The following is a 19651-nucleotide window of genomic DNA, read 5'->3' on the forward strand; positions in this document are numbered from 1 at the left end:
CTACATCTTCCACACCTAATTTAGCTGCAATTTTTTTTAGCATCACCTTTATCAAGATCTTCTAAGCCTTTAATTAAGTTTTTATAGAAACAACAACTCTCTTTTTGTGCTCATTTCATCAATTTATATCATAATTCATTAAATTATGCAATTACAATAACAATGTAATTCACACCAGAAAGTTTGAGGCCAAACACAATTGACTGTGGGTAACATTCAACTCAGGTGTGCAGGAGCTGCAAGGAGCCTGCTGCTTTCCAGGGCTCAGCGTTTTGTGGACATCTGTCAATATGTTTTACAGGAGAAATGGAGGCGGGTTAAGCTAGAGAGTCGTTGGGGTGAAGATCTGCCAAGATAGCTGTACATGAATCCCTGACCAGTGCAAACTTTGGTATTCTTGTTCCTCATCAGTAGGAAAAAAGCTAGATTCCATTCTGTATCCTGAGCCTCCTTAAGAAGAAAATGATACAAAGCATTTTAGAAAGTTCTAAATTATCAACACAAGCCAGGCGTGGTAGCTTACACCTATAATCCCAGCACTTTGGGAGACTGAGGTGGGCGGATCACCTGAGGTCAGGAGTTTGAGACCAGCCTGGCCAACATGGTGAAACCCTGTCTGTACTAAAAATACAAAAATTAGCCAGGCATGGTGGTGCATGCCTGTAATCCCAGCTACTCAGGAGGCTGAGGCAGGAGAATTGTTTGAACCCAGGAGATGGAGGTTGCAGTGAGCCAAAATCACGCCACCACACTATAGCCTGGATGGCAAAGCGAGACTTTGTCTCAAAAGTAAATAAATATGTAAATTATCAATAATAATGTAATACATGTAATAATACATCTCTTATTATGTATTATTATACATCTATTATTATGTATCATTATACATCTATTATTATGTATTATTATACATCTATCATTATGTATTGTACATCTATTATTATATATTATTATAGATGTAATAATCAATACATCTATTAATACAATGGTAAAGAAAAGCATTAGGTTAGGACTCAGAAAGGGACAAGCTTGGGATATTTGGAAAACGACTGTTTGGTCACTCCTTTTTCAGTGATCCTGAATCAATTAATGACGCAGGTTTTGTTTGTTTCCTGCCTCACACGGGAAAGTAAGAGCTGTGGACTGAGCTAGAGATGGGAGAGGTGCAGTGGTGATGAGTGGCTGGGGAGAATAAGTGGATCAAGCAGTGGGAGGCCTGGGGGAATGTGAGGGCACGGGCGGCAGGCAACTGGAGACTCACCTGGGAAATCCTTGTCTCACCTGCTCTCTCCTGGGCCCTCCTTGGCCCCCTCTCTTCCTCCACCCCAGCTCCTTCGAATGTTCTTCCGGCAGCAGGATGAGATTCGACGGTTGAAAGAAGAGCTGTCCCAGAAGGACATCCGCATTCGGCAGCTCCAGCTGGAACTGAAAAACTTGCGCAACAGCCCCAAGAACTGTTAGCTCCGCAGCTGGGCTGTTTTCTAAGCCGATCTCTCCGTCGTTTCTACTCGTCCCTTAACTTCTCCCTTACCAGTGACCCCAGAGACAGAGCCAGGACAGGAGGGGGGCCAGCCTGAGGACCCCCGCCTACCACCTCGAGAACTGGAAGCCAACCTCTGACCTCCTGACCTCATGCTAATAAAAGTCCCCAGCTTCTCCTGGAGACCCCTGCCGGCAGCCCCTTTCCCTGCCACCCCAGGACCCAGGCTTCCCCTCAGTTGGGTGAAGACCACAGACTCTCTGGGGTTGACGGGGGCTCTATCTCAGTGGACCAAGAAGCAAAGGGGGAAGCGGGATCTCAGCTAGACTTAGAACTTGGACTTCTCCCCTGTGAAGGGGGCTGCCAGGACATCTCAGCACTCCCACCTGGAGCTCTCAGCATCACTGAAGGTACCACAGCGTAAGTGCTGGACTGCAGGCTGCAGTGATCCCTCTTTCGTCCCACCCCCCCTTCCCCCAGCAGCCCCAGAAGCCTGCCTCACCCGACGAGGGCAGCGAGCAGCCCGGCTTCTTTCTGTCTCTTCCCTTCCCACCATCTTGTCTTCAGGGAATTCAGAGGATTGCTCTCCAAGGCCATAATGACCCCTTGCCTTCCCCCTGATTCTCTTCAAAGCTCTTGCACACCCTTTTCCCATTCAATTTGTGAGCCAGGCAGGGTAGGGATTAGTGTCCCCATTTGACAAATGACAGAACTGAGGGTTGCAATGGGGAAGTGACTTATGAAGTCACCCAGCAGGTCAACAATGGACCCACAACCAGGACCCTGGGTGTTCAGACCCCAAGGCCAGGGCCTTTCCCACTGCATCAAGATGCCAATCCCATTGTGGGCTTCACCAGTGCCCGAGTCTCTGCGGAGAATGAGAACTGGAAGCCACTGCTACCGTCTACCCAGCACCAGTAGTGCCGATGTGCCACACTGCCCAGTTGAGGCCCCTCACGCTGTGCCCCTAGATCCTTCAGGTCCCCACCCTCGGTTGTCACCACCACCCTCCCCAGGGGACTCCATCTGAGATGAGGCCTCGTCCTCCTGGAAGCTGAGGCTGAGAAGGGTGGAGCTTGGCCCTGGGGAAGGCAGACCAGGGTCTGATGGCTTCTAGGGACGCTCTGCGTGTGTCTCAGCACCACTATCTCAGCCACTTTCAGCCTTATGCACGTAGAATGACCACAGCCACTCGCATCCGTATAGCACTTTAAAGTTTCTGCAGTCCTTTGACACATAGGATCTCATTGAGCCTCACATCTACTCCCTTCTGCAGATGAGGAAACCGAGAGAAGTGGCCCAAGGTCACACAGCTCTGAGATGTCACATTTCATTTGGTCTTGTACACATGTTCTTTTATTCCTTCTTTTTTCCTCCTTTCATTTCCCACTACCCACAAAGAGTTTATAAACACTGTTCTCAGAAGAGTCACAGTTTGGGGTGAGATCTGGAAATCGAGAAATGGGTGTCCACTCTTTTCTTTCATTAGCTAGGATCTACTAGATGCATTATACTCCATACTTGCTTTTCCCGTGGCCGCCCTACGGAAAATCCCATCCACAGAGGCCAGGGCTACCCAAGCCCCTCCAGGTGAGCTGGGCCTTTCCTCTAAGAACCTCCATCCTCCCAGCCATTTACAGTAGGGCCTCCTCACCCCGTACCCCACAGCTAGACAGTGTCAGCACTCATCTCCTCCTCCCCACATTTCTGGAGCTTTTTTTTTCTTCCCCAGTGACCTTTGTGGTCTTCTGTGATTATTTATGCTGCCTCCCAAGGATAGAATTGAAATAAAATGTTTTCAACTTATCAAACCTGGGCATAGCCATCTCATTTAACCCCGGTGGTTCCTGTTCTTGGTCACTATGGTACCTTGATGGTCAGCTCCCCACCCACAGCTCCTTTGCCTTTCTGGAATGACAACCCACGTCTGTACCTACAGATATAATTTCACACTTTCATTTATCTCAGCACTATTGACATTTGGGGCGAATAATTCTTTGCTGTGGGCGCTGCCCTGTACATTGTAAGATATTTAGCAGTATCCCTGGCCTTCACCAATCAGATGCCATAGCAACTCCCATCCAATTGAGACAACCAAAAATGTCCCCAGATGTTGCCCAATGTCCCCTGGAGTGTCAGAATCACCTCCTGGTTAAGAACCACTGTTCTACCACTATTCAATAGATGCTGCCCCGTGTTGGGGTCTGGGTGAGACCAACACTCTACACTGGAATGGTGTCTTGCAGTTTATCAGGCAGGATTCCACACACTTGACTCATTTGATCTTCATAGAAGCTCTAAATGGTAGGTCCGATTATTCCTGTTTTCAAGAAAAGCAGTCAGGCCCAAAGTGGTGACATGTTCAAGGTCACTCAGCCAGTGTAGTGGGGGAAATACACAGGGACTGGATCTTCTGAGCCAGAGGCAGAGAAGGTCTGTGTTCCCAGTCCCCAGCCAGACTCAGAGCTGGGCAGAGTCTGTTCTGGGAGGGTGGCCGCGGCCCATTCTGAGACCAGGGATGCTAGACATCCTCACTCTCTCAGTAGTCCAAGTTTGTCTTAAATAAGAGTTGTCAGGCTGCAAAGTGAACAGGCACCCGGCAGTGTGGACACCACAGGAAACTCAGAAGAGCCAGAGGAAAGCAGTGTGGGCCTTAGAAAAGGGGTGAGGAGGAAAGGATAAAGGGCTGCAGAGGAACAGTGAGCAGGATCACAGGGAAGGGGTGGTCCAGGCCTGGCCCTGCCCTCAACTAGCTGTGCAACATTGAGTAAGGCTTTTTTTTCTCCCTGGGCCCCATTTTCTCCATCTATAAAATGAGGCAATGGGACAATTTCTAGGGTCCCTTCCTGGTATGTCATCCTAGGTTTCCATTACACCAGCAGTTGAGAGGATGGGACAAATCCCCAAGACCACCCATTGTCTAGCACGAGTGATAAAAAATAAATAAATAAAATAAAAAAGAAATTTATTGGGAAAAGAGAAGCAGAGAATGGCTTCCTACAGGACTTGGGTGCAGAAAATCACTTTTTCTGGGGCTCAGGGAACAGGTGAAGATAAGGTGATCTGTCTCATATGTACCTCTGTCCCACCTAATCTCCAATTCTGAGCCCAGTGGGGCAGCTGTTTGTCATTATTTATTATGGTACACTGTCTAAGGTCGGGCTCGAACTTGCTTTCTGTCTCCCCACTAGCCCATTTTCCCAACTGCATTTGTTGATTAACTCATCAATTCCCCATTGGCTGGCTGTGTATCCTTAATTTCTTCATATGTTATATATTCCATGCCTAGTCTGTTACACTGGCCCCTCTGCCAGTTACACATTGCCAATTACACTGCCTACTCCAACACATTGCTTTAATTATCATAGTCATGTAGGAGAGTGCCGTTCATGGCTCTTTGAACCTGTCCTCACTGCCATGCTCCCTACCAGGTGTCTGCTCCCTTCTTTTCTCCAAGTAAGGATATCTTAGGCTAAACTTCAGACCCTTCTCTTCTATGGAGATGTCCCTAATGCCTTTACCATCAGCAAGAGTATCCTCCTGCGCGTGCCTACAACTCTTTATCCCACCCCTGACACCTAATCGAATTTTCAACTCAGTTTAACACATACCAAGTAGCTGCATCTATTTAGGACCAGGTGCTGGGAACCATGACATGAGAAAGAACAAGCCCTGCTCTTGAGGGGCTCCAGTCAGTGATCTATGTATAGACATCATATCATCCAGCAGGACCTGGAGCCCTTGGAGGCTGGGAAGAGCTTCACCCTAGGCTGGGTTCAGTGTGGAGTGGGCAGTTTGTTCTGGGATTGGACGACTCCTGGGTTGTCTTCCAGCCAGCCTCCTGAGATCCCAAGATGGGCTTGGGCATTTTTAGACTCTCTCCTGGTGCTGGGCAAACATCCCAGACTGCCAGTGGACCATGCAGAACGTGGCTGCTTCTTCACTGTGGGAAATGACTTCATGTTGAAAACACTCCCACCTCCAGGCCCCCGCCCCCCAGCCTTCCTGCTTAGAAGGACTGCCGTGATGGGGGCTGCCTGGAGCAGAGGCACTTACCTTGGCCACAGGAAACATTACCAGATCCTTCTCCTCCCCCTGGTCAGCCTGCACAGGGACTGTAGGGCTACGGTGCAGGGAGGGGAAGAGGCCTGCCTGGGATGTTGGCAGAGGCTCCTCATTCTCTGTGTATGTGTGTTTCCTATTTGGGAACAACCTGCAGCCTGTCTTTCCTTGGAATTTTAATTCAGTAACAAGCACAAATGGGTCAGTCTTACTCAGAGAAAGAAGGTGAGTGTCTAGAGATCGGGTGAGAGGAGTTCTAGCAAGCTCCTGTCCCAGAGCCCCTCCCTTGCATCTGGCTTGTCACACTGCCCAGAATCCCCCCATTAGCACACAGTTTCTTTGGGTTAAGCATTGCCCTTGCCAGAACCATCTCCATGTGCAAATCCCCCTGGGATTGGGATGCAGGTGTGAATCGGGAGAATGGATCCAGCGAAGGGGACATGGGAACAACGAAAGACGGTGGGTCTTGAGTGAGAGGAGGGAGGTAGGGACACTGAGCAGAGATCTTGGATTTCAAGGTCACAGTGATGACAGCAAGATTCAAAGACCAGGAGTTTGTAGAAACTTGAATCCAACCAGCAGGTGGCAGATTATGGCCTTTCTATCAAGCCCATTTTTTCTAAACTGGGTCCCTTTTGCACCTCCCACTCACTCCAGAATTAATGATCCAACCATAGGCACTGAGGCCTCATGGCAAAGCAGGCGCACAGAACAGCCAGGAATCAAAGCACCCCAAGTGGAGAAGGGAGGCTTGAAGGAGGGCAGCCCAGATACCAACTGTTTCCAAGGCGCAGCCAGAGGAGGGCACACACCTCACCTTCCTCCCTCTGGGACTGTGGAGACCCTGCCTGGTCTTCCCTGAAGCACAGGAAAGAGGCTTGGTCTGGGTGTTCTCACCCCACCCAGGCAGCCTCTGACCTGCTCTGTGACCTTGAGCAGTTTCCCTACAGGAACAGTGACAGGGAGGGTCCCTTTCTGCCTGGAGAGTCTGCGTTTGATGAGGCTTGGGCTGAGGGGGTGGTAGAAGGAAGAACTGGAAAGTGAATGGGGGGCAAAAAACCAGGGGTGGGGGCAGCAGGTGTCTAGGCCAGACCTCTGCAGCTCCGCCAAGCACAACCCAGCCCAGCCTGGGGCTTACTGCTCCAGCCCACACAGCCTCCAGGAAGCTCCTGATGAGACAAACAGGACCAGTCGTCCAGGGTCTCTGCTTCCCAGGCATAGGAGCAGCCCAGGACACAGAGGAAGAGGCCAGGGCCAGACCCGGGAAGCCCTAAATTTTTGCCCTGGAAGGCTGGACTCCACCCCAGGCCATGCGGAGCTAAGGAAGGGCTTGAATCAGGAGTGGACACCTCCCGCCGGCTGCTTCAGTGGCAGGGATTGGAGGGCAACACAAGCCGGGAAACGGTGGGGGCTGGTGGGTTGTCCAGATAGGAGATAGGAGTGGCCCAGCCTGGGACAGTAGTTATGGCAGACTTAAGAGAGCTTGCTGAGATAAGAAACTGACCTTGATCCGAGGGGTGGGTGGGAGGAGGGGACAGGGAGGCAACAGGGAAGAGAGAGGAAGAAGAGGACAGGTTAGGAGAACTCTCAGAAATGGAACCAGAACTGGAACAGAGATGACCCACCCCCTGCTGTCTAATGGGGCACTCCCCAAAGATAGGGACTGTGTTCTGTAATCCCCTTGTAAACCAACAACAGCAATGCTGGCCACAGCTTGCTTAACAAATGTTCCTTTGGCTACCTGAGAAAGGAAGGGCTGGTCTTAGAAAGCATGTTGGGTGCAGGGCGAAGTGGCTCATGCCTACAATCCCAGTAATCCCAGCACTTTGGGAAGCCAAGGTGGGAGGATTGCTTGAGGCCAGGAGTTCCAGACCAGCCTGGTCAACATCGTGAGACCTTATCTCTATTGGAAGGAAGGAAGAAAGGAAGGAGAGAGGAAGAAAGAAAAAAGATAGCTTGTTGGGATTTTTTAATCACTGAAAGACCTGGCAGGCCCTAGAGCTTCTTAGCAGTATGATCCAAGTGATTCTAAATCCCCCACCCACCAGCCGTCTCCGATTCTAGCGTATCCCCTACTGGCCTGAAATTCACATAGCTATCTGAAAGTCATTCATAATAATGAAATAATGAAAACAGCTTATTTTTCTTTGCCTACTGGAATTTTGAGACAGTTTTCATTCAAAATTATTTTATCAAATATTTATCAAATGCCTTTTCTGCATCGAGTATTGTCCTGGGTGCTAGAATAAGATGTAGTTCTTGGTTTCAGAGAGGTTCCAGTCTGGCTTATAATTAAAATTCATATTCGATGCAGAGAGAAATGTCTGGAAGGACTGAGATAATTAGCAGTGATTATCTCAGGGTAACAGGATAAGACAGGAAGGTATTCTTTAATTTTAAAGACATTTTAAAAGTATGTAAAAGTTTAGGATTTGCCACGACCGTGTCCCTCGGGATGAAATCTCAGGCTTATTCTGTTCAGTTCACCAGGAATGCCAGGGCTTTTCCTCCCACATCACCACTGTCCCTTTGGAGGGTAGCTGGATGGGATGAGCAGACAGGGCTGGCCAGGTGTCACTTCCGTTGGACACTTGACAGGTAGGGTCCTGACCAGAAGGCCCAGCCACCACCAAACAGCCCCACGATGCAAGGCATGCCTCACAGGGATCCCAGCACAGGCCACTGTGGCAGCAGATGCTCAGCCTTTCCCTGATCCTCTTGTTGCTGACTCTGCCCTGCCTACCTGATCCCTCCTGATCTGGTTCCACCCACTGATCTCCTCCCACTCCACCCCAGGTGGCCCCAATCCCTAAACTTGCATAAGGCGAGGTACTGTCTCTTCACCCATTTTCTTCCCAATCTACCGCTTGTGGCATAAACCTTATGACCTGCTTTCTCTGGCATTGTGCCCTTTCTTCTCTTCAAATCGAAAGCCTTGGCCAGGCATGGTGGCTCACACCTATAATCCCAACACTGGGAGGCCGAGTCAGGAGGATTACTTAAGCCCAGGAGATTGAAACTAGCCTGGGCAACATAGCAAGACCCCCACATTTACAAAAATGTAAAAAATCTGCCAAGTGTGCTGGTACATGCCTGTTGTCCCAACAACTCAGAAGGCTGAGGCAGGAGGATCCCTTGAGCCCAGGAGGTGGAGGCTGCAGTGAACCGTGATTGCACTCCAGCCTAAGTGACACAGCAGGACCAAGACACTGTCTCAAAAAAAATTAGATAAAAATAAACAAAAGCCTTGGCTTTTAAGACTTCACTGTCTCAGCCATGAATTTTTGCAAATCTATTTAAAAACTCAAAAGCTGGGCACTGACTGTTTATTTATTTGTGTATTCCAGCTATCAGAATCCTGATCCTCCCTTTAGCAATGAAAACTACTGGCTGAGTGGGAGGAGGTACACTAGGAACTGTAGAATCAACTGTGACTACTTCCAAAATCAGCCTCTCCCACTCCCTGCACCACACACGTATATATAAAGGGCCAGAGCTATTAAGACCATATGGAATGGAAGAATTTTAATCAATGATAATATGGAACTGGAGAAAAATTGTCCTTTTGCTAATTTTCAATGAACATCTGCTGGACAATGACACTACAGTAGGTGCCAGTGATATAAAACCAACTGAGATATACAAATCACTGGACCTGGGGACTTGGTTTACAGAAGGATGCAGATGTGTAAATGAGTAATTACAATTCAGTGTGATGAGTACTAGATCAGAGCAATCAAAATGCAGAAGACAGAGGACAGACCTTGTGGTGACAGGTCGTCTGAGTTCTTAAAGTGAAAGCAGTTTTCTAACCACTTCGAAGAGGGATAACGGCACTACAGTCAGAGGAACAGCATGTGCGAAGTGAGAGAAAGGAGGCAGCTGGCATGTGGGGAGAATCCCAAAGGGCTTTGAGTTTCTGAAGCCAACGAGAAGGCTGGCAAGTAGAACAGTCAGCAAAGGGCCTTATACTCAGGCTATTTACTTGGAATGTACTTTTTATACAATGGAAAACCTCCGGAGGTTTTAAAGCATCAGAATGACCAGATGAAATTTGCAACATTTTTTAATAGTGCACACACAATATTTCTCTCTCTCTCTCTCTCTCTGTGTGTGTGTGTGTGTGTGTGTGTAAGAGAAAGAGAAAGTGGTGTGTTATACATACAGAGATGCAAAATAAAATACGTTTCTCACTATGGGTTGCAATCAACAAACTTTGAAAGCCACTGGTCTAGAACTTGCTAATGGTGCAAAGTAGAGAATAATTGCTTACAGGATTTCCAGGACAGAGGATTTAACCCAGGTGTGGCTGCCAGGGATGGCTTCCCAGAGGCCGTGGGAACTAGGCCTTAAAGGAGGAAAGGGTGTAGGGAAGGGGACAGGGGAAGGCATGAGGGAAAGGCATGACAGAGGAGCCTTAAGAAGTGGCTCCCAAAGCAGTCCTGCTGGATTCCTCCTTAGCCAGAGCCCTGCCTAACAGCCTCAAGATGGTTATCTTGGGGAGACAACATTTCTGTCTCAACACAGAAAAGCTTCTTCTGACAGCTTATCTTTTCCTCCCAGCACTTAGTACAACCTATCTGCCACATTGCTCATGTCTCTTTTGACCTGCACCAGGGCACCAAGTTCATTGTCAAAACAGCTGACTTGACTAACAAGCAAGGGCCATTTTCCATTTCCATAAAGACTCCCAAGAAAGAGAAAATTGGATGAGCTCAGATTTGGGTTCAAGTTCTTGCTCAGACGCTCATTCATCCAGTTGTTGCTAAATTATTTCTAAGCCCCACTTTTGCCCATCATAAAATGGGTTAATCATAACTTCCCAGCCTTCCACCCAAACTTGCAAGCATTAAATTCAATGAGATCTTGGGTGCATCCTAAGTCACAAGGATTGCCGACTGGTTACTTTTCCCATTGGCCAGAAGACCCAGTTAATGTTGGAGTTCCCAAAGAACAGACACAGTTTGGCAACCTTGTCATTGCAGTAGAAAAGAAGAGAAGTTATGATTTTATCAGCTGGTCCCAGAGTTCCTTTTAGGGAAGGAAGTGTCTTTGTTTGGGGAAATACCTTGATAGGCCCCTTGGGGGTAAAAGGTGAGGCCCTGAAGACATGAGCTGGGAGGAAAAAAACAAAGGTCGCCAAATAGCTCTGTGTAAGAAATGAACAGGAATCTGGGGATAAGGAAGAACAAAGGAGGAAAGAAAAAAGAAAGCTAAGCAATGTGGTTAGAAACTAAAGCCCTAGTAGGTGGGAAACTGGGGAAGCTCTTAGAGAGATATAAGTTTATGTTTTAAATTTTCTGGGCTGCAGTTTTGCAATCCAACTCTTCTCTCCAATGTAATCCATTCCCCAAATCTCCAATAAATGTCTAGGACACAAGCTGCCTGTAGAAGCAGGGTAGGTAGGCATCAATAAAGAAAGGGCTATGTTCAACTTTTGGGGCAATTCTGGGATAGAGGTTTGGCCACAAGATGGCAAATAAGGAAATTTAGAGCCAGAGATGACGCTGAGGAACCTAAGCCCAGGGAATTCACAGAAATCTTGCAGAAGGGCATGGGGTTTCCCCTAGATTGTGGGATGGGGTTCACACCAATCTCATGTAGAGTTGAGGTGTTAGAATTACACCAGTAGATACCTGAAACCACTGGCTTCCAATTTTTGTCTATTATGAGGGTGAACATTTTCTCCAGGTTTCTCTCTGGCTAAAGTCAATATTATTTGGCTATTATTGATTGAACTTCAGTCATAACTTAATAATCAACCAGACAAGGGAGGGTACCTCAACTTCTTACTTCTCTTTTCTGACTGCATTCTGATCAGACTACACTCTGGGTAGTGCTTACCTAATGCAAACAGGTAATTTCTTGATGATAATAATCAATTGCATCTGCATGCTATTTAAAGCTTCTTCCCCACCTTATCTGATCAGATGCTGGATCTTCAAAATAACCCTACAAAGCAGGAAAGGCATAGATTCCCCAAGTTAGCAATGAGGAAGCTGAGGTCCAAATAATCAAACAATTAAATGTGGATTGGGCGTGAGAGTCAATCTCTGATCTCAAGGAATGCTGGAGAGACAAGATAGAAATGCATGAAAAGACAACAGCATTGAAGAAGTAGAAATAAATATAAAAACAAACTTCTTAAGGTACAGCACAATTCATTGCTAGAAGAATGATAGAGATCACAGGGCATCCAAAATCAAAGGTAGACCAGTTCTACCTTCTCACAGCCCCACCCACTTCTTTCCATCTTCATGATCATCTCCAAGGCCCTCATTGTCTCCACCCAGATTACCACAACAGCTTCCAGCTTTGTCCCTTTAATTATTCTTTTTTTTTTTTTTTTTTTTGAGACCTCGCTTTGTCGCCCAGGCTGGAGTGCAGTGGCGCGATCCTGGCTCACTGCAACCTCTGTCTCCCCGGTTCAAGCCATTCTCCTGCCTCAGTCTCCCATGTAGCTGGGATTACAGACACCTACCACCACACCTGGCTAAATTTTGTATTTTTAGTAGAGACAGGGTTTCACCGTGTTGGCCAGGCTGGTCTCAAACTCCTGACCTCAAATGATCCATCTGCTTCGGCCTCCCAAAATGTTGGGATTACAGACAGGAGCCACCGCACCTAGCCCCTTTCATCACAAGGACACAAAAGTAATTGTTATGATATGCAAATCAAATCACAGTCACTCCCCTACTTAAACCCTTGGTGGTTCCCCATTGCCCTAATGGAAAGTAGAAATTCTTTTTTTTTTTTTTTTTTTTTTTTATTTTTTTTAACTTCTTTCTTTTTTGGCCTGGTCCTCTAATCTCTGAGACCTCATCTCTTGCCATTTGCTGCCTGAAACTCTCTGTTCCTTATAGACTGTGGTAATAATAAAATAAATACTTGGCCTTTGTTTCTGGTTCTTGGAACAGAGCTCCTAAAAAGCTGGGAATTTCCTGAAAGACAGAAATATCTTTTGTAATTTATTAGGAGCCCCTTTCCATCATACCTGAGTTTATGCTAATGAGGTGAGTTAGGGTAGAGCCTCAGGATGGGACTGGCACCAGAAAAACCAAGTAATTAGAGGATGGAAACTTGGCTGGGCGCAGTGGCTCACACCTGTAATCCTAACACTTTGGGAGGCTGAGGTGGACATATCACTTGAGCCCAGGGGTTCGAGATCAATCTGTGCAACATGGCAAAAACCCATTTCTGCAAAAGAATACAAAAATTAGGCCGGGTGCGGTGGCTCACGCCTGTAATCCCGACACTTTGGGAGGCTGAAGCGGGCAGATCACAAGATCAGGAGATCAAGACCATACTGGCTAACATGGTGAAACTCTGTCTCTACTAAAAACACAAAAAATTAGCCAGGTATGGTGGTAGGCACCTGAAGTCCCAGCTACTCGGGAGGCTGAGGCAGGAGAATGTCATGAACCCAGGAGGCAGAGCTTGCAGTGAGCCAAGATCGTACCACTGCACTCCAGCCTGGGCGGCAGATCGAGACTCTGTCTCAAAAAAAAAAAAAAAAAAATTAATCGGGTGTGCTGGTGCACACCCTGTAGTCCTAGCTACTTGGGAAGCTGAGAGATGGGAAGATCGCTTGAGCCCAGGAGGTCAAGGCTGCAGTGAGCTGTGACCATCCAGCCTGGCAACAGAGTGCCACCCTATAAAAGAGGATAGAAAGTTTTCATTGGAATAACATACAAGAAAAAAAAAGAGAATGGAAACTTTCAGCGCCATCCACTGACCTCAAAGTGGAGAAGGGGGGCCTGGAGATAGAGCTCTATAAAATTTTTGATACTATTTTTATTTTATTTATTTATTTATTTTGAGACGGAGTATCACTCTGTCGCCCAGGCTGGAGTGCAGTGGCATGGTCTTGGCTCACTGCAACCCCCGCCTCCTGGGTTCAAGCAATTCTCCTGCATCAGCTTCTGTAGTAGCTGGGACTACAGGCACGTGCCACCATACCCAGCTAATTTTTGAATTTTTACTAGAGATGGGGTTTCACTATGTCGGCCAGGCTGGTCTTGAACTCTTGACCTTAAGAGAACTGTGCGCCTGGGCCTCCCAAAGTGCTGGGATTACAGATGTGAGCCACCACGCCCAGCCTTAATTTTATTTTAAAGACAGGGTCTCACTCTGTCACCCAGGCTGCAGTGCAGTGGCATGATCATAGCTCACTCTTAGCCTTGTTAAACTCTGGGACTCAAGAGATCCTCCCACCTCAGCCTCCTGAGTACCTGGAACTACAAGTATGTGCCACTACACTACGTTAATATTTTTACATTTATATATTTATTTATTTATTTATTTATTTATTTACTTTTGCGATGGAGTTTTGCTCTTGGTGCCCAGGCTGGAGTGCAATGGCATGATCTCAGCTCACCACAACCTCCACCTCAAGTGAATCTCCTGCCTCCGCCTCCCAAGTAGCTGGGATTACAGGCATGCGCCACCACACCTGGCTAATTTTTTGTATTTTTAGTAGAGACGGGTTTTCTCCATGTTGGTCAGGCTGGTCTCGAACTCCCAACCTTAGGTAATCTGCCCACCTCAGCCTCCCAAAGTTTTGGGATTACAGGCGTGAGCCACTGCGCCCAGCCTACTTTTATTTTTGTATGGAGACAAGGTCTCACTGTGTTGCCCAGGTTGGTCTTGAACTCCTTGCCTCAAGTGAACCTCCCATCTTGGCCTCATAAAGTGCTGGGATTACAAGCATGAGCCACTGCTCTATACACCTTTTTATTTTTTTGAGATGAAGTCTCGCTCTGCCATCCAGGCTGGAGTACACTGGCACAATCTCAGCTCACTGCAACCTCCACCTCCCAGGCTCAAGAGTTTCTAATGCCTCAGCCTTTCGAGTAGCTGGGATTATGGGCGCCCGCCATCATGCCCAGCTAATTTTTGTATTTTTAGTAGAGACAACATTTTGCCATGTTGTCCAGGCTGGTCTTGAACTCCCGACCTCAAGTGATCTGCCTGCCTCGGCCTCCCAAAGTGCTGGGATTACAGGTGTGAACCACCTCGTCTGGCCTCTATACAACTTTTGAACGGGAAGCTTCTGAGAGCTTCTGAGTTGGTGAATGCACCCCAACTACCCAAGGCCAGAAGCTCCTGCACTCAGGACTCTCGCAGACCTGGCCTATGTACCTTTTCATCTGGCTGTTCATTTGTATGCTTTAGGATATCCTTTATAATAAAAACTTAACTGTAAGTAAGGTGCCTTTCTGAGTTCTGCAAGCCATTCTAGCAAATTAACAAACCTGAGGAGGGGTTCATGGGAACCCCTGATTTACAGCCAGTTGGTCAGAAGTACAGGTGGTCTGGGATTTGGGACTGGAGTCTGAAGTGGGGGCAGTCTTGTGCAACTGAGCCCTGAAGCTATGGGGTCCACACTAATTCTGGGTAGGTAGTGTCAGAATTGAATTGAACTGCTGGGTACCCAGCTGGTGTCGGGGAATTGGTTGGTGTCAAAAAACATCCCAGACAGACCTTTTTGTTTTTTGTTTTGGTTTGTTTTTCTGATTTCCTGAGCTGTGTCCAGGGACTGTCTTGCCTTCTAGTCTTCGTATAGCGCATTCCTTCTGTATGGATCACCTGCCTACTCTCTTGGTCTGGTAAATTTCGACTCATCTTTCAGGTCTCAGGTTCAATGCCACCTCTGAAGAAACATCCTTTACATCACTAGAATAGTCAGAACCTACACCCTGGTAATCCCAAAGCATCCTCGATTTCCCCATCCCAACACTCATCACACTTCACCGTTGTTACTGATATAATTGTCTGTCTTCCCCAAGAGTGAAGGCAGTTCTGTAAGCCATTGAGAGATGGACCATGTCTGTCTTGTTCACCATTGTATCCAGCATCTGGCACAGTGCCTAGTAGGTCATAGGCACTCACTAAGTATGTATTGAGTTCAGAATGAATGAATAAATGAATGTTGTAGGAATTCAGAAGAAACAAGAGATTAGCATAGACTGAGGAAAGAGGTAGGCTAGGACTTGAATAACAAGAAGAGGAGCTTCCACCATCACCTAATACATCAGGGACAAACCACGGCTTCCCACCTCCAACCCAGGAGGCAACTACAAAAACAGAAAGAGCATTGAACTAAGAGACAGAAGAGCAGGCTCCAGTCCTGCCTCTGTGCCTCAGTGTGTAACTTTGAACGTATCATTCAATTTCTGAGCCTGAGTTTCCTCGTCTGTAAAATGAAGCCTCTGTAACCCACCTAGAGGGGTTTCTCTGAGGTTTGGTGAGGTCCTGAATGTGGTAGACCCCCACACAAAATAGACCTGACCAGATGTGTGTGGATTTATTTTCAGCCACACAGCCTCTGTCTCTAAGATTTCCCAAAGCACTGGCTGAAAGCCCACCTGAGAAAAGCCTGCATCTGTCAACCCAGCTTCCTGGACCTAAGCACACTCATTCTGCCCAGGCTTATGTGCCATCTTGTCCCTCTTCCCCAGCACCAGCACGCAGCACCCAACGCCTTCCTCACACCGAAGAGAACCACGTGCTGAAGACTACCACGTGCAAGAGCGGAAGACTTGAAGGCATTTACCTCCCACAAGGGAGGTAACATACTTTCCTCTGTCAATTTCAGAGTAAAGAATATTTTCAGGGCTGGGCGCAGTGGTTCACATTTGTAATCCCAGCACTTTGGGAGTCCAAAGTGGGCAGATCACCTGAGGTCAGGAGTTCGAGACCAGCCTGGTCAACATGGTAAAACCCCACCTCTACTAAAAGTTCAAAAATTAGCCAGGTGTGGTGGTGCATGCCTGTAATCTCACCTACTTGGGAGGCTGAGACAGGAGAATCACTTGAACCTGGGAAGTATAGGTTGCAGTGAGTCGAGATTGTGCCACTGTACTCCAGCCTGGCTGACAGAGCGAGACTCTGTCTCAAAAAAAAAAAAAAAAAAAAAATTTTCAAAATTAAATTCTCCAGAATTTTAACTCTCCACTTTAATTCCTGGTGTCAGACAGCAGGACCCCCAAATTCCCCTTGGGAGGCCAAGGTAGGTGGATCACTTGAGGCCAGGAGTTCAAGACCAGCCTGCCCAACATGGCAAAACCCCGTCTCTACCAAAAATACAAAAATTAGCCAGGTGTGGTGGCTCATACCTGTAGTTTCAGCTACTCAGGAGGCTGAGGGTTGAGGCAGGAGAATCGCCTGAACCCAGGAGGTGGAGGTTGCAGTGAGCTAAGATAGTGCCACTGCACTCCAGCCTGGGCAACAGAGTGAGACTCCATCTCAACAAGAGAAGAGGGAGGAGGAGGAGGAGGAGGAGGAGGAGGAGGAGAAGGAGAAGAAGAAGAAGAAGAAGAAGAAGAAGAAGAAGAAGAAGAAGAAGAAGAAGAAGAAGAAGAAGAAGAAGAAGAAGAAGAAGAAGAAGGGGAGGAGGAAGAAGAGGAGGAGGAGGAGGAGGAGGAAGAAGAGGAGGAGGAGGAGGAGGGGGGGAGGGGGAGGGGGAGGGGAGGGGAGAGGGAGGGGGTGGAGAGGAGAGGGGGAGGGGAGGGGGAGGAGGAAAACAGAGATTCAGAGCATGAGGGGTACTCAACTCACTGTTGCTGGGACGGGTGGGGACATGAAAAGCGTGAGAAAGAATGAAGGCAGCCTCTAGGAGTAAAGATACCCCCAAGTGACCACCAGGGAGGAAACAGGATCCTCAGTCCTACAATCGCAAGAAACTGAGTTCTACCAACCCAAATAAGCTTGGAAGTAGATTCTCCCCTAGAACCTCTAGATAAGAGCCTAGTCTTGCTAACACCTTGGTTTCAGCCTTATGAGAACCCTAAACAGAAAACCCAGCCTAGCTTCCCTAGACTGCTGACCCACAGAGCTGTTAGATAATAACTAGGTGTTGTTTTACGAAACTACATTTGTGGTAACTTGTTACTATAGCAATAGAAAACTAATACAGTGGCTGGGCACGGTGGCTCATGCCTGGAATACCAACACTTTGGGAAGCTGAGGCGGGAGGATTGCTTGAGCCCAGGAGTTTGAGACCAGCCTGGGCAACGTGGTGAGATCCCTATCTCTATTTTTTTTTTTTTTTAAATAACAAAATAAAACTAATACAGGGAGACAAGGCCTGTCTTTGGGGGGTCCCTTGACCAAGAGCTTAGTCCTAAGCTACCTCAGCTATAAATTGCTGTATATCTAAGCATGTCTGGAGGGTTTGGAGTGGGGGTGGGGGGTTAGGCCAGAGACAGAAAGACTAAAGGAGGGAGAATCGTTTTTCATAAACGTCAGAAAAGCTTCTCTCAGAAGAGAAATACACCCTACAAGGCTGTTCCAAGGACCCAGCCCTGCGGGTGAGGAGCAGCAGGAGAGCCCCTCGTGTGTGGAGGCGGTTTCGATCCTATGAGGGCACAGGATGAAAGCCCTCCCCAGGGAATATGTGACTGCTGGCTTTAGGCCCACAGGACAAGCGAGGGACAGAAACTGACTGAGGAACGGTCAGGTGGACTAATTGGGAATCACATGTGAGATCCCTTGGGGATTCCCTAAGCTGGTTGAGAGGAACTTGAGAGGCGTTTGAGAGGCTCTAAGATTCCTGCAATTCCATGGAAGAGACTGAGTCAGAGAAACACTGTTTTATTCATGCTCTTTATGATGTAATTATATTCTGTTCCCCAAGCTGGTATGGCTTGGAGAAATGGAGTGCCCAAGGCCTACTAATCCCCAAGGGCAAAATAAAAAGTTTTAAAGAGTCAGAAATGGCTAGTTGCGGTGGCTCACGCCTGTAATCCCAGCACTTTGGGAGGCCGAGGCAGGAGGATCATCTGAGGTCAGGAGTTCGAGATCAGCCTGGCCAACATGTTGAAACCCCGTCTCTATTAAAACTACAAAAATTAGTTGGGCATGGTAGTGGGTGCCTGTAATCCTAGTACTCAGGAGGCTGAGGCGAGAAAATCGCTTGAACCCAGGAAGTGGAGGTTGCAGTGAGCCGAGATTGTGCCATTGCACATTGCACTCCAGCCTGGGCAACAAGAGTGAAACTCCATCTCAAAAAAAAAAAAAAAAAAGTCAGAATGGAGGCTTAGGAAGGGAAATATAAAGGGGATGGCTTTGAGTCAGACACAGCTGGGTACTAACCCTTCCTCCAGTGGCTTGCACAGGTTTCTTTAGCTTTCTGAGATTTAGTTTCAAACCCCAAAAATAAAGAGATGATAAAAGGACCTATATCACAAAGGACTATGAAGAAACAGAAGGCAGGTTATTTATTGATCATCACATCACATGAGGACAAATACATTCCATACTATAGTTTCCAATTCAAAAACCCTGATTTTTCCCACTTTAACATCTTCAAATCATTCAACCATGCAGCAGTTCTGAGACACTTTTATTGCTTGCACTTGCAAAATCAGTGTTACTCGTTAGGGAGAAAATTCCAAAGGCAAAATATGAAGTGTCCTATTAAGAAATGCTGGCCGGGCACAGTGGCTCATGTCTGCAATCCCAGCACTTTGGGAGGTCGAGGTGAGCAGATCACTTGAGGTCAGGAGTTCGAGAACAGCCTGGCCAACATGGTAAAACCCCATCTCCACTAAAAATACAAAAAAAAAAAAAAAAAAAAAAATAGCCAGACATGGTGGCATACGCCTGTAATCCCACCTGCTCGGTAGGCTAAGGTGGGAGAATCGCTTGAACCTGGGAGGCAGAGGTTGCAGGAAGCCAAATCATGCCACTGCACTCCAGCCTGGGTAACAGAGCAAGACTCAGTCTCAAAAAAAAAAAAAGAAAAAAAAGAAGAAATGCTGCCTCTTCAACCTCTTGCTAACACTGAGTATACAATCTCGTGTCAAAAAAACACAGACATCAACAATGCTGAGCCATGGTGATTCAGAAGAACCAGACTCTAATCGTGGAGAAGTCTTAGGAGAGCCATAACCAATTTATTTTGCTTCTATTTGTTTTTTATGTGCACACAAGAGAGACATAGGATCAAAGAAAATTTGTCTAAATAAGTCTAAAAGAGCCCTTCAATAAGTACAAAAACTTCTTAAAAATTTCAAGTGATGAAAAGATGCCGAGAAAATACAAGCATTATTTATTATGCCCAGCTAACTTCTAGGAAAATCAAGGTCTAGGGAATATTCACAGTGT

The 19651-nt window shown here is 47.2% G+C and overlaps 1 protein-coding gene across 1 annotated transcript in view; it reads left to right on the top strand.

The window, feature by feature from the left end:
- CORO2B (coronin 2B) overlaps positions 1-3288 on the top strand; it is a 150050-nt gene extending 146762 nt beyond the window's left edge. The window contains exon 12 of the mRNA XM_008016105.3: positions 1330-3288. Coding sequence (XP_008014296.1) covers positions 1330-1461 — 132 coding nt within the window. The 3' untranslated portion in view covers positions 1462-3288. The remainder of the gene's footprint in view (positions 1-1329) is intronic.
- Positions 3289-19651: the final 16363 nt, after the last annotated feature.

The sequence above is a fragment of the Chlorocebus sabaeus genome, chromosome 26 (genome assembly GCF_047675955.1).
Source record: "Chlorocebus sabaeus isolate Y175 chromosome 26, mChlSab1.0.hap1, whole genome shotgun sequence".
Taxonomy (NCBI): domain Eukaryota; kingdom Metazoa; phylum Chordata; class Mammalia; order Primates; family Cercopithecidae; genus Chlorocebus; species Chlorocebus sabaeus.